This window comes from Bos indicus x Bos taurus, chromosome 9 (assembly GCF_003369695.1).
Source record: "Bos indicus x Bos taurus breed Angus x Brahman F1 hybrid chromosome 9, Bos_hybrid_MaternalHap_v2.0, whole genome shotgun sequence".
Classification (NCBI taxonomy): Eukaryota; Metazoa; Chordata; class Mammalia; order Artiodactyla; family Bovidae; genus Bos; species Bos indicus x Bos taurus.
The window spans coordinates 91,467,331-91,480,809 of record NC_040084.1 but is presented as its reverse complement, the minus strand read 5'-3'; the positions used below and the strand labels follow the sequence as shown (position 1 = coordinate 91,480,809).

The 13,479-nt window shown below is 40.2% G+C and overlaps 1 protein-coding gene across 3 annotated transcripts in view; it reads left to right on the top strand.

The window, feature by feature from the left end:
- CNKSR3 (CNKSR family member 3) overlaps positions 1-13,479 on the top strand; it is a 110,717-nt gene that overhangs the window by 65,956 nt on the left and 31,282 nt on the right. For 2 of the 3 annotated variants that reach the window (XM_027551897.1, XM_027551896.1), the window contains exons 2-4: positions 3,058-3,221; positions 11,501-11,703; positions 12,149-12,236. In XM_027551897.1, the coding sequence (XP_027407698.1) occupies positions 3,058-3,221; positions 11,501-11,703; positions 12,149-12,236 (455 nt within the window). Of the gene's footprint in view, positions 1-3,057; positions 3,238-11,500; positions 11,704-12,148; positions 12,237-13,479 lie in introns of those variants that run through there. The other variant, XM_027551898.1, reaches the window with a different exon arrangement.

Here is a 13,479-nt window from a genome sequence, read left to right as displayed (position 1 = left end):
CAGTTTAACTTCTTTTTTTTCCAATCTAGATTCCCTATACTTCTTTTTCTTTTCTGATTGCTTTCGCTAGGATTTCCAAAACTCTATTGAATAAAAGTGGTGAGAGTAGATGTCTTTGTCTTGTTCCTGATCTTAGAGGAAGTTCTTTCAACTTCTCTCCATTGAGTAAGATGCTAGCTATAGGTTTCTTATATATTACCTGTATTATGTTGAGGTATATTCCCTTTATGCCTGCTTTCTGGAATTTTTATCATAAATTGGTGCTGAATTTTGTCAGAAGATTTTTCTGCATGCATTGAGATGATCATATGATTTATATTCTTCAATTTACTGATGTGGTGTATCACATGGATTCGCAGATATTTAAAAATACTTGTATCCCTGAGATGAATCCTGCATGATCATGGTGTATGATCTTTTTAGTGTACTGTTGATTTCAGATTGGTAGAATTTTGTTGAGGATTTTTGAATCTATGTTCATTAGTGATATTGGCTTATAATTAACTGTTTTTGTGACATCTTTGGCTGGTTTTGGCATCAGGGTGATGGTGGCCTAAGAATGAGTTTGGAAGTTTTCCTTCCTCTACAGTTTTTTGGAAGTTTCAGAAGGATAGGTGTTTACTCTTCTCTAATGTTCGATAGAATTTAACTGAGAATATATCATGTCCTGGATGCATGTTTGTCAGGAGTTTTTAAATTACAGTTTCAATGTCAGTGCTTGTGATTGATCTGTTCATATTTTCAGTTTCTTCTTAGTTTAGTCTTGGAAGATTGTACCACTCCAAAATTTCATCCATTTCTTTCAGGTTGTGCATTTTATCACCTATAGTTGCTCACGGTGGTCTCTTATGGTCCTCTGTATTTCTTTTTTTTTTTTTTAATTGAAATATAATTGATTCACAGTGTTCTTTAGTTTCAGGTATACACCAAAATGATTCAGTTACACATATTATTTTCAGATTCTTTCCCTTATAGGTTATTACAGAATACTGAGTAGAGTTCCCTGTGCTATACAGTAGGACTTTGTTGCTTTTCTGATTTATATATAGGAGTGTATCTATTAATCTAATATCCCTAATTTATCCCTCTCCCTCTTTCCTCTTTGGGAACCATAAGTTTGTTTTCTATGTCTTTGGGTCTGTCCGTTTTGTAAATAAGTTCATTTATATCATTTTTTAAGATTTCACATATGTGATATCATATGTATTTGTCTTTCTCTGACTTTGTTCACTTAGTATGATCATGTTTAGGTCTATCCATGTTGCTGCAAATGGCATTATTTCACTCCTTTTAATGTTGAGTAATATTTCATTGTATACATGTACCACATCTTCTTTATTCATGCTTTCATTTCTTGGCTATTGTAAATAGTATTGCAATGAATATTGGTTTCTTTCTTTTTTTTTTTTTTAAGAATAAATTCTTAATATCATCAAATATCCAGTGATGTTTAAATTTCCAGTTGCCTTACACACCTCTTTTTTTTTTTTTTCCTTGTTAATTTTCTGTTTAGTTGATCTATCCATAGGTGTGAGTGGGGTATTAAAGTCTCCCACTATTATTGTGTTATTGTTAATTTCTCCTTTCATACTTGTTAGCATCTGTTTCTCTTTCTACATCTTATCAGGAGGCAAATGGTGAAAGTTTTTGCCCCTTTAAAAACTTTCAAAATAGTGGGACAGAGATATCACTTAACACATTTTGAGTGCTAAATGGACTCTAGATTTTGAGATTCGTGGACTCTAGTATTGCCAAAAGTAAGTGCCAGACCTATGTCTACTTTCCTGGTTCAGAGTACCCACATAGCTTTCGGGAGGGGTAAATGAAGTTTGTGTGTGTGTGTGTGTGTGTGTGTGTGTGTGTGTGTGTGTGTGTGTGTGTGTGTGTGTTTAGCGGGGGAGGGGAGAGCAACATGCCTTCCACATACTTTTTCAGGTTAAATTGAGTTTTCCTCCTTTGTGTGGGATTGAATTTATATAAATCTAGTCTTTTAAAACACTCAGGTGGCTTTTATTAGGCTTGAATAGATAAACTGATTTAGAGTGAAATATGCTAGTAAAACCATTAAAACATATTGACAAGAGAGTTCTCTATAAAGGAATAAAGAATCCCAAGTTCTATTGGGCTTACCTATTTCAATCATTGTATAAGAATATTAAAATACAGCCCTGTTGGCCATAGTATTTGACCTGGAAAAATTCCCATAAGTGAACCCATTGAACATTGTCTTTGTCTGGCTCCACTCCTGAAAGCTTCTCCTCTGGGTTCTGTATTCATCAAAACTTTTCATTTGCAAGGGACAGAAATTCAACACAGATAAGCTTAAGCTAAAACGGAAATTTATTTTGATATAAGTAAAAATATTCTGGGGTTAGAAGTATCTTTAAACAGGATTAGATCCAGGGACACGTAGGATATTACTGGGGCATCTTCTTTGCCTCAAATGGATTTATTAAAAAAAAAAAAAACAAATCAGAAAAGTGACTCCCAAAATCCCTAAGACTGTATCTTTATGACTTCTAATTGGAAAAGAAGAGAGAGACTTTGTTTTCGTTTGTTCACATATCAAATCTCAGGGGAGATTTTGATTGGTTCTGCTTGAATCACATGTTCATCCCTGAACCTATTACTGTCTGGTGGATAGAATAGTGTGACCAATCACTGTGGCAGAGCATCTTCATTGGCATGTCCACTGGAATCACATGGGCTGGGAGAGGGCTGATGTTCCAGAGAAAGACTGCTTAGCCAACAGACAAATGTATGTGTAGCACAGATAACTAGCTTTTCAAACCACCAGGGGTTAGTGTTTATTCTTCTAGCTAAAAGGGAATGGAAAGATAACTGTCAAAATTGTGGGATCCATCTGGAAATTTAAGCTGTGATTTAAATTTAAAATTTAGATTTAAAACTTGTTTAAGAAGATGAGAACACACTTGATTGTGTGGACCATCAAATAGTGGAGCGTAACCGGTGATTCCTGAGGTTGATTTAAATGTGGGCATTTTTTGGAGTAAGGGAACAAAATGACAATAATGGATTGTTTTGCTTTCTCGGTAGGCTTAGATGATTGCCTGCAGCAGTATGTCCACAAGTTTGAACGAGAGAAGATTAACGGAGAGCAGCTGCTACAGATTTCCCACCAGGATCTCGAGGAGCTGGGTGTCACACGCATTGGACACCAGGAACTTGTGCTGGAGGCTGTCGACCTTCTCTGTGCACTGGTTAGTTCAGGAAAAGGTGATCTGTACTGCGATGATGGTTTTTTAAGGGTCTCACCTTTTAAGTCTCCTTGGTTTTGCTATCTTGCTTGTCATCATTTTCTTAATGATCCGCTGAAGTAGAGCATGAGCTGAAGATAATATCAGAAGGGAAGAAAAGAAATAATTTTCTAGGAAGAGCTGGCAAACAATAGCCTGAACCTTCAATCTGGCCTGCTGTCTATTTTTGTAAATAAAGTTTTATTGGGACACAGCCATGCCCATTCATTTAAGTGTTATCTGTGACTACTTTTATGTTACTGTGGTAGAGTTGGGTAGTTGTTTCAGGAACAGTGTATCCACTTAAAGCTGAAAATATTTGCTCTCTTGGCCTTTACAGAAAAAGTTTTCCTTTTATGGAAAAAATTCTGTATTCATTTTATTTTCCTATCTTTTATAAAGAATAAAAAGATGAAGATGGTCCTGAATGAACATGTCATCTTCTCCATTGAAATGACAAATGGGGTTTGATTTTTTTGGTCTGTTTTTGTTATGTAAAAATCATTTTTATATTTTACAGATATTTTTGATAGTTTAATAACTGATGCTGGTGCTTGAAATATTCAGCCTATGAAATGGCAGCTGGATGGGGAAAAAGAAATGTGAACTTAGTTACATTTCGCAGTTGACTGAGTTTTGGCTTGAACATGAGTGAGTTAAATCTGGCCAGGTTCTGACTCTTCATTGCATCTGTGATGTGGCGAGTATTTATAGCTCTTTTAGGCGTGGGCTAAAACCACCTCCAAGGGCATCGTGCTTATAAACTGGCTGGCATAGGGTGGGATCCACGTCAATTGTGGTGCCATGCAAAGGATGCCATTTCCTTAACTGTCTTGCTTTGGACAAAGTCGGCAGCATTCAGACTGCTCTGCTGTGAACCTGAGCCAAGGGCATATACAATTACATCACTGAGAATGGTGGGAAAAAATGTGCTGCCGATTGCTTGCCATTGGCAGTCCGCGTCCCGTTGATTACATAACGCTGCATTCTGCGTGTTCTTCTTAAAATGGACAGAGCCTTGTCTTCTGCTCTGAGATGCCCTACACTTGTTTAGGAAAGTAACGGGGGAAATTGTGGTTGATGAATGAGCTGCCACCAGGGACACGCTGTGGCCAAGTGGTGTGAGCGCTGGCCTGGGAGGCAGGGTTTTGCATTTTAATCCAGGCTCTGCTGCACACTCTTGGCTCTGTGACCTCCAGGGAGACCGCAGTGTCTGTTTTCCCCATTTGTGCAGTGACACTCCCTTAGATGTGAAAGCCTACACTCTGTAGCAGCAGAGTGAGGAGGTTTTTGCTGAGGGCATATGGGACAGGGGTGATCAATTTCCCGTTTGGAGCCTCAGTAGGAGATGGGCCCCAGCCTCCCTTCTTCAGCCGGTGACCTGTCCAGCATCCACCAATCAGGGAGTCAATCCACCCCAAGGTGGGCCCCCCTGTGGTCCTCACACCTTGGGGGCTTCATGCGTGGGGCTGCGTCAGGAGCAGCAGGGAGATTGTCTTTGACTTCAATCCCTGGGGAAAGTAGCCTGGTTCTTCCTGGATGGGTCCAGCTGCTACATGGCCTTCTGGCTTGGTTCTGGAAGTGGCCATGGCCCCAGGACAGTGCTGAGCAGCTCGATCAAGGTGTCCATCCTCCGTACTAGCATGCCAGTCTGCTTCTCTAGAGCCTGGTGCGAGCTTTTAGACACAGCTGCTCATCACACAGGATCATGTGTATCTGGGCAAAGAGAGGTCAGAGGGATGGGGGCGGGAGTTCGGGGTCGGGGAGACTTCCTCCCTGCCCCACAGAGTACGGCAGCAGAACCAGCATTTAGCTGTGTAGTAACACGTAGGTGTTTTGCGCTGCCCAGAAGATGTCCTAGTCCTGTTTATGATTAAAACTTACGTGTTTCATCCAGTAAGACATGTTTGAGTTTACTCATGTTGCGCTTTCTGGGAATATTGCTTTTTGGTCTTTTTCTGCTGTTTCAGATCATCTCTTTGGCTTTGCGGTAGGGCTTGGAGGGCAGGTAAATTACTTTGAAATCCACAAGATGGAAGGAGAGGAGGCAGGATGGACTACAGGCACATTGTGGACATCAAGCAGGATAATTAACATAACAGCTGCCTCTCTGCTTCCCCTCCCTTCTCTACCTCTTAAAATATTAGACTAAAGTGAACAAAGCTGGAGAAATGCCAGAACCTAAAGCTGTGTTTTATCTCCTACAATTTCCTTCTAATTTCCTTTGTAGACAAAGTTTTGACCTCAGACTCTTTCTGGGCATGTTTCGTGTAGCAGAGTGCCAGTGAATGCATTTGACAGGAGGGTCATGGAAGGGTCTTAAATGAATGTGCCTATTTTGAGTCAGGGAGGGTTTTCGAGCATTCAGTAAAATATCTTTAGCCTGGCTATAATCTCCTTTTAAAATATTCTTATTATAATACATCTGTTTATTATATCAATACCATGTTTAATCCATTTACACCATATAGATCTTTGTATATTTAAACAAGAGTATATTTAATAAGCGTATATTTAAATAACTTCTTTGCCTTAACTAGTCCATCCCTGGGACAGTTAATATGTATTTGCAATTGTCCCTGGTATTATGAGAGACATTTCTATGTAAACAGTTTAGTGGATGTTGATTTTATGATGGACAGGAAATGAGTAGAATTAGAAGCAAGAGAGGGAGGAAAAAACAAAAACACTGGAAAGTTTTGGAAAGAAAAGGGCAGATAGAATCTATTGAACCTAAAGTAAGGAACTGCTATTAAGATCCCGAAACCAGCAAACAGATGGGCCACTGGTTCTGGTTCTGGATACAGAACAAGGAGAACTCCCTTTTGTGAACACTGGCCTTAGCTGGCTAGAGTGGCTTAGGAGAGAGACTTGTTTTCTGAGGCAGAACCAAGACCACTTCTCAGGACTGAGTTCAGAATCCAGCTTTTCCTCCCTCTTATCTGGGGCAGGGGGTGACTGGGACAGGCTGTAGAACTGCTTTTGTCCAGTAGCTGCTACATGTGACCGTTTAAATGAAAATGAATTAAAACGAAAGAGTAACATTCAGTTGCTCAGTCGCACAGCTACATTCCAAGTGCTCGGTAGGTACTTGTGGCCAGTGGCTACCATATTTGGACAGTGCAGCCGGAGAACATTTTCATCATTGCAGAAGGTTCTGTTGGACAGCATTCATCTCTAGGGTGGGATGAAGAATAAGAAGGTACTAATATAACTGTAAAACCCATTTCCTTTCCAGATCAACCAGACCCTAGTTTCCTGAAGACCAAGAGAGGGACAGATATATTTTTAAGGTTGGAGTAGGCTGAGGAAAGTGAACAGAGTTGGAAGTCATACACATATCAAGTGATGCCATCTACATATGTGCTTAAAACGAAATACCTGTGATGTGTCTACCTGCCCAGGGGGCTTCTGTGCACTTGTGTACCCCAGAGATGACCCATCATTCATCATTTACCATTCAGCAAAACAGTTTAAAACAATGTTTTAAAGCTTCAATATGTATTCATTTCTTTGGTGCATGGGGTCTTAGTTGCGGCATGCAGGATTCTTGTGTCATGTGGGGTCTTTCACTGGGGTGCATGGACTCTAGTTGTGGTGAGTGGGCTTAATTAATTGCTCTGAGACGTGGGAGGCTAGTTCCCCAACCAGGGATTGAACCCACGTCCCCTGCATTGCAAAGCAGATTCTTAACCACTGGACCACCAGAGAATTACCGCCCGCCCTCCCACCAAATATCCTTTTTGTGGGAGAAATCACTCAAGAAGAGGAATCTTTGCTGGCTGTTGTGTTTACCTTGGTCTTGCTTATGAATGGGAAAAGAAAGTAGAAGAGAAGATGTGCAAGATTTGTCCATAGCGAAAATGTGTGCAATTAATGACACCAGAAGAGCGGACTGCCTCTTTCTCCCTGTCTCATCTATTGTTTCTCTGGCCAGACCATGAAATGACCCCTGATGGATAGCTTCTAATGAAGTGGGATCTTGGTGGAAAGTGTTTAGTACATGTCTAAATTTCTGGAGATTCATTTCATTTCTTAGTTTGTACCTTCTCGATACCTTATCTTCAATTAAGCAGTTTCTGAAGGAGATAGACGTTAAGGAAAAGGTTAGTGAAAATGATCAAATCTGGTCTGGGAAATTATTCATTTACTCTCATTGTGGGGCACTTAAGTCAATAATCCTTTCCTGATTATGTTTCTACAGTAGTTCTTTGGAACTGATATAATCAGTTTCTTGTTTTCTTATTGTGGAATAGGGTGGAAGGGGAAGGCATTTTCCTTTCTTCCTTTGTTCCTTCTTTACTGCTTCTTAAAATCATAATCTATGTAAAAAAAGCAGAACTATAGTGACTGACAGGAAGAACATCAGAAGTTGCTGGGGACGAGGGGTTCAGGAAAGTGTAAAGTGGTGTGAAGGATGTTTGGGAGTGATGCAAGTGTTCTATAATTGTTTGTTATACATTTGTTAAAAGTGACTGTGTTGTGCATTTAAGATTAGTAAATATTATGGATCATAAAGTATACCTTAATAAAGCCTATTAAAATATCTAAAGTACCTTAAAAATAGAATTATAATCTGTCATACTACATCTGTTCATCCTTCTAGTCCCATGATTTGTGGGAAATGAAAAACAATTTTCATCTCAGTGGAAATGAAAAGAACCAGTTAACAAGCTACATTCCTCCTTTAATATTAAAACTGGTTGCTTAATAGAAGATTGAGGTTTAAAATTTTCTGTAACACTAAAATGCATTTAATCCTCTTTGAATTAAAGAAATAAATGCTGTACAGTAATAAATACTGTACAGTAATAAAGGTTCCAAGTAATTCATGGTGACACTAGCCATAGAAAGCCGAGCTTCCTGCTCTTAGTTCAGAACTCCTGCCATAAGTTGGCAGGCTGAGTAATTAACTGAATAAGGGGACAGTTCCTTTTAATCATAGTCACAGGTCCTTCAAACAGGCTGCGTCAGGTGGCTATTTATCCATTCAGTTGTGAGTCTTTGATTCTCTGAATTTCAAAAGCCACGGTGAAAATCCATGTTTTTATTTCCGTCTTCTCTATTAAAGGACGATGACATGTTTTGGTTTCCAGAAAATGACAGTGAAAAAAAAGAATGGATGAATGTAAGGTTTAGATGGAACATTCCTGTTGATACAGAAGACTCATTTCTGTTACGAAATTTAGATTTTTGTAAAAACTTGCAAAGAGTTTTCAGTTAATGCAGCTGAAGAGTTTTTGTCTTTATATTTGTTCTTAATTTTTTTCTATCTAAATTCTTTTATTTTTTTTTGGCTGCGCTGTGTGGCATGCAGAATCTTATCTTAGTTCCCTGACCAGGGACTGAGCCCATGCTCCCTATAGTGGGAGCATGGAGTTCTAATTACTGGACCACCAGGGAATTCCCTCTATCTAAATTAAAATTTTTTAAAAAATTTTACTAAGAAGTAAGATGCCACATAAATTTAAACTTCACATAAAATCTAATTAGAGTTAGAAATATTTTCATTCAGGGTATTGTCTTTTGTTACTGTTACTATTTGCTATTGCTCATTTTGCCAAAAGAAAAAGTTCTCACAGACTCCCTGGTATATTTATACTTTATGTATCTTGACTTGGGGCCATTGCTCACCCCTCCTGGAGACATTAGAAATGAGGGCTGTAAGAGAAAAAGACTGTATAATTTCAATACCTTAAGACCATGAACTTTTTGTACCTTATTTAATGTCCCTGGATATGTTCCAGTGTCTGTCTCCTGGTTTATAGTCTATGGTAGCTAGAATGGAATTTATATCCTACTGTTGTGTGAAAATTGTATAAATCTTAATTATGTTGAATTGGTTCATGGTGCTTTTCAGGTCTACTATATCCTTCTACTTTTCAGTATATTAATTCTATTAATTTTTAAGACTTTGAAATTGAAACTCCAACTAAAAAAAATCTTATTTTACTACTTAAAATATAATCATAATATATAGAGGAACTATATGTAACTTTGTTCTGTGTTTTCCAAGTCTCCTGTAAATGTTGTCGTGCTTTCATAATTTAAAAAATAAAAAAGTGGAAAAAAAAAAAGAAATGAAGGCGGTAACAGAGGAGGGGCGAAAAGACAGGCTAGATACAGGGGGGACAGAAGCAGCAGTTAGATCCAAAGAAAATCTGCTGGCCTTCCAGAAGGGTGAGGTTCCAGATGGCCGAAGCCTGTCAAGGAAGCTTCTAACATATCACAGGGAATGGAGCAGGTCAGGATAGAACTCAGAGAGGTTAAGTTTGGGCTGGATCCGGGGTGACTGGCCACTCTTCTTTTTCCTTGTCCCGTATCCATCCTGTTTTCTGTCTCATCACTTTGCCCTTTCTTGGACAGGGGGTAATGAAGTGGGGATATATGGCTTTGGGATCCAAAGCTTGTACCTTGATGCAGATCACCTTGGTTAGATTCTACCGCCTCCACGGATTAGCTGTGTAACTTCGGAGAATTTATTTAATGTCCCTGTGCCACAGTCTGCTTACCTGCAGAATATAGATAATACCACTTCCACCTTCATAAGCTGTTTGCCTGTGATAATGTTTGCCAAGTACTTAGCCCAGTTTTTGGCATAACATGTTCGATAGTGTTGGCCATATATTATGACCAAATTTTACATGGTACCACATTCTTGCTTTGGGATGCTATTGACATAGTTTAATATACCCCAGAGATATTTATTTATTTATTTTTGTTAAAGAGTGATGGAACACCAATTTAGGACATGTACATGAAATACTGAAATTCATCCCTCCCCCCTAAGGTTGTCTCAAATTTCATGTTGTTTCTTGGGATTTGTTCTTTATCTGGAAGGGAGTTGTTCAGTCACTCAGTCTTATCCAGCTCTTTGCGACTCCATGGACTGCAGCATGCCAGGCTTTCCTGTCCATCACTGTCTCCAGGAGTTTTCTCAGATTCATGTCCATTGAGTCGGTGATGCCATCCAACCATCTCATCCTCTGCTGTGCCCTTCTCCTTTTGCCTTCAATCTTTCCCAGCATTAGATTCCAATGAGGCGGCTCTTTGCATCACGTGGCCAAAGTATTGGAGCTTCAGCTTCAGCGACAGTCCTTCCAATGAATAGGCAGGGTTGATTTCCTTGAGGGTGGACTGGTTTGATCTCCTTGCAGAGAAAGGAGTAGTCTAGGGCAATATTGTCATACACAATGAATTTTTTAAAAGCACCCACATAGGTTGAACGTTGTTCAGAGGGAACAGAGATTAGAAGCTCATGGGACAGAAATGACCTTTCAGGTGAACTGGTGTTTCGACAGTGCTGCTGTGTTTCTGCGTGAGTTTCATTTGATGGACATTTATCTACTCACTGACTGCTTTATGTCTGCTGTCCTGGAAGAGCAGTTCTGAGGGATGTATGCAGAGCCAAGCTCTGGTGGACCATGTATCTGAGTGAGGAAGACAGTGAACAAGGTGGTCTAGAGATGACGGAGAGGTGATGGGCTAGAGAGTGACCTCAGGAGAAACTTGGCAATATCTGGAGACATTTTTGTTTGTCACAACTGGAGAAGGGATACTACCGATTTTAACAAGTGGAAGCCAGCTAAACATTCTATGGCTATAGGAATCCTACCTTACCATCCAAGCAGAGAATTATTAGATTTTAAATGTCAGTAGGGTCCAGGTTGAGAACCTGCTCTAGATGGTCCTGGAAGCTTTGAAGAGGAGGGCATATTTGAGCTAATTAGGATGTTAATGGCCTTCCCTGGTGGCTTAGTGGTAAAGAATCTGCCTGCAGTGCAGGGGATGCTTAGGAGATGTAGGTTTCATCCCTGGGTCTGGAAGATTCCCTGGATAAGGAAATGACAATTCACTCCAGTATTCTTGCCTGGGAATCCCATGGATAGAGGAGCCTGGCAGGCTACAGTCCATGGGGTTACCAAGAGTTGGATATGACTAAGCAACTGAACACACAAGATGGAAGTGATAAGAAAGAGCTGTCTTTGACAAAATTTGTGGGAGAAGCATTTTGGGAAGAGAAACTATCGAGAATAAAGTTCCTAAGGCAAGAGTAGGCTATGGAAGTAACGGAGGGAAGGCTGGTGTGGCTCATGTGGGTGAGATCAATACTGCGGGTAAATCATGTAAGGTTTTGTGGCTGACATAGGAGTTGTTCAAGTGACTCAGTGGGTTTTGAGTTATTATGAGAGTTTGGACATTGTTGATTGTTTTGAATTTTTCCCTTTGATTTTGTTTTCCAGAATTATGGCCTTGAAACTGACAATATGAAGAACTTGGTTTTGAAACTGCGAGCGTCCTCCCACAATTTACAGAATTACATAAGCAGCAGGAGGAAAAGTCCAGCTTATGATGGGAACACCTCCCACAAGCCCCCCAATGAGTTCCTGACTTCTGTGGTGGAGCTCATAGGTGCTGCCAAGGCCTTGTTAGCTTGGCTAGACAGGTAAGTGATGGTGTGCTTTACTGTCCTGTGAAAGGAGGTCTGAGGCACGTAGAAGTCTGTCCTTTGCCTCAGGAGTTCGGGGTCCATTTTAGGGTCCCTTTGGAAGTTTTGGAGAAGGTGAGTAGCAGGAACGATTAACCTCAGCTTAGAGAAGACTTGAGCTTTACTGAGGTTAAACATTACTGATTATCTGGTTCCATGAAGGCTATTAGTTGACTTTTGAAGGGATGTTCATTCCCTTGGCTCATTTTTGGTTGGGTTTTAATCTAGAACTTCTCTGTCTCTTTGCTATTCAGATTCCTATATTGTGTGTTACTTAGGAGGAAACTTACATAACAATTTAAACTGGCTTGTTGTATATTGTGGTTGTTAATACACAGTGTGGGATCCTGGTGGCTTCAGTGTTTTCACTTTTTTTTTAAAGAGAATTTTTATTGCTTTCTAGGGCTCCATTTACAGGGATCACTGATTTCTCAGTGACGAAGAATAAAATTATTCAGCTTTGCTTGGACCTGACCACTACAGTCCAGAAGGTCAGTGCATCACTGTTGTTTTCTAAAAGTTTTTTCCTTTTCCCTTTTCTTCAAAGGATTTACATTCAGGTATGAAGTACCAGTCTGTATTTCTCTCCTTCTTCCCCCCTATTCCCCATCAGAGCTAGGGAGAGATGAAAGGCTTTAAATTAGATGTGTTATACAGATAGTTTCTGTAAAGAATGACCAGTGGCCTTTACATCAAAGATTGCCTTCTTTTGTTTCAAAACAGTTGACCTAATAATCCTGTGCTTTCTCTAAAATGTTAGAACACTAAATTTTTAAAAAATAGAAATTCTGGAGTAACAACATTTCACCCTAATCTTTGTTCTGAGTATGTTATTGTTCAGTTCAGTTCAGTTCAGTCGCTCAGTCGTGTCCGACTCTGTGACCCCATGAATCGCAGCACACCAGGCCTCCCTGTCCATCACCAACTCCCGGAGTTCACTCAGACTCACGTCCATTGAGTCGGTGATGCCATCCAGCCATCTCATCCTCTGTCGTCCCCTTCTCCTCCTGCCCCCAATCCCTCCCAGCATCAGAGTCTTTTCCAATGAGTCAACTCTTCACATGAGGTGGCCAAAGTACTGGAGTTTCAGCTTTAGCACCATTCCTTCCAAAGAAATCCCAGGGCTGATCTCCTTCAGAATGGACTGGTTGGATCTCCTTGTAGTCCAAGGGACTCTCAAGAGTCTTCTCCAACACCACAGTTCAAAAGCATCAATTCTTTGGTGCTCAGCCTTCTTCACAGTCCAACTCTCACATCCATACATGACCACAGGAAAAACCATAGCCTTGACTAGAGGGACCTTTGTTGGCAAAGTAATGTCTCTGCTTTTGAATATGCTATCTAGGTTGGTCATAACTTTCCTTCCAAGGAGTAAGCATCTTTTAATTTCATGGCTGCAGTCACCATCTGCAGTGTTATTGTATCTGCTTCTTAATTTTCTTTTTGGTTTGAGCTGTGGTAGTTGGATTTACCAGTCAGTGATGATGCAGTAACAAGCATCCCTCACACCTCAGCAACTTATTCCTGGATTATCTACGTGTATATGGGTCAGCTGGGAGATCTGCTTCAGCTCTCCTCACTTCAGGATGTAGGCTGACAGAATCTCACGTTGTTTTTCCCCAGGGCAGAGGGATAGAGAACCTGGGTGATTTTCACACTGACAGATGTTCTGGTTTGGAAGTGACACGTTTCACGCACCATTCATTGGCCAGACTTTCAAACCTTAGTGAAGGC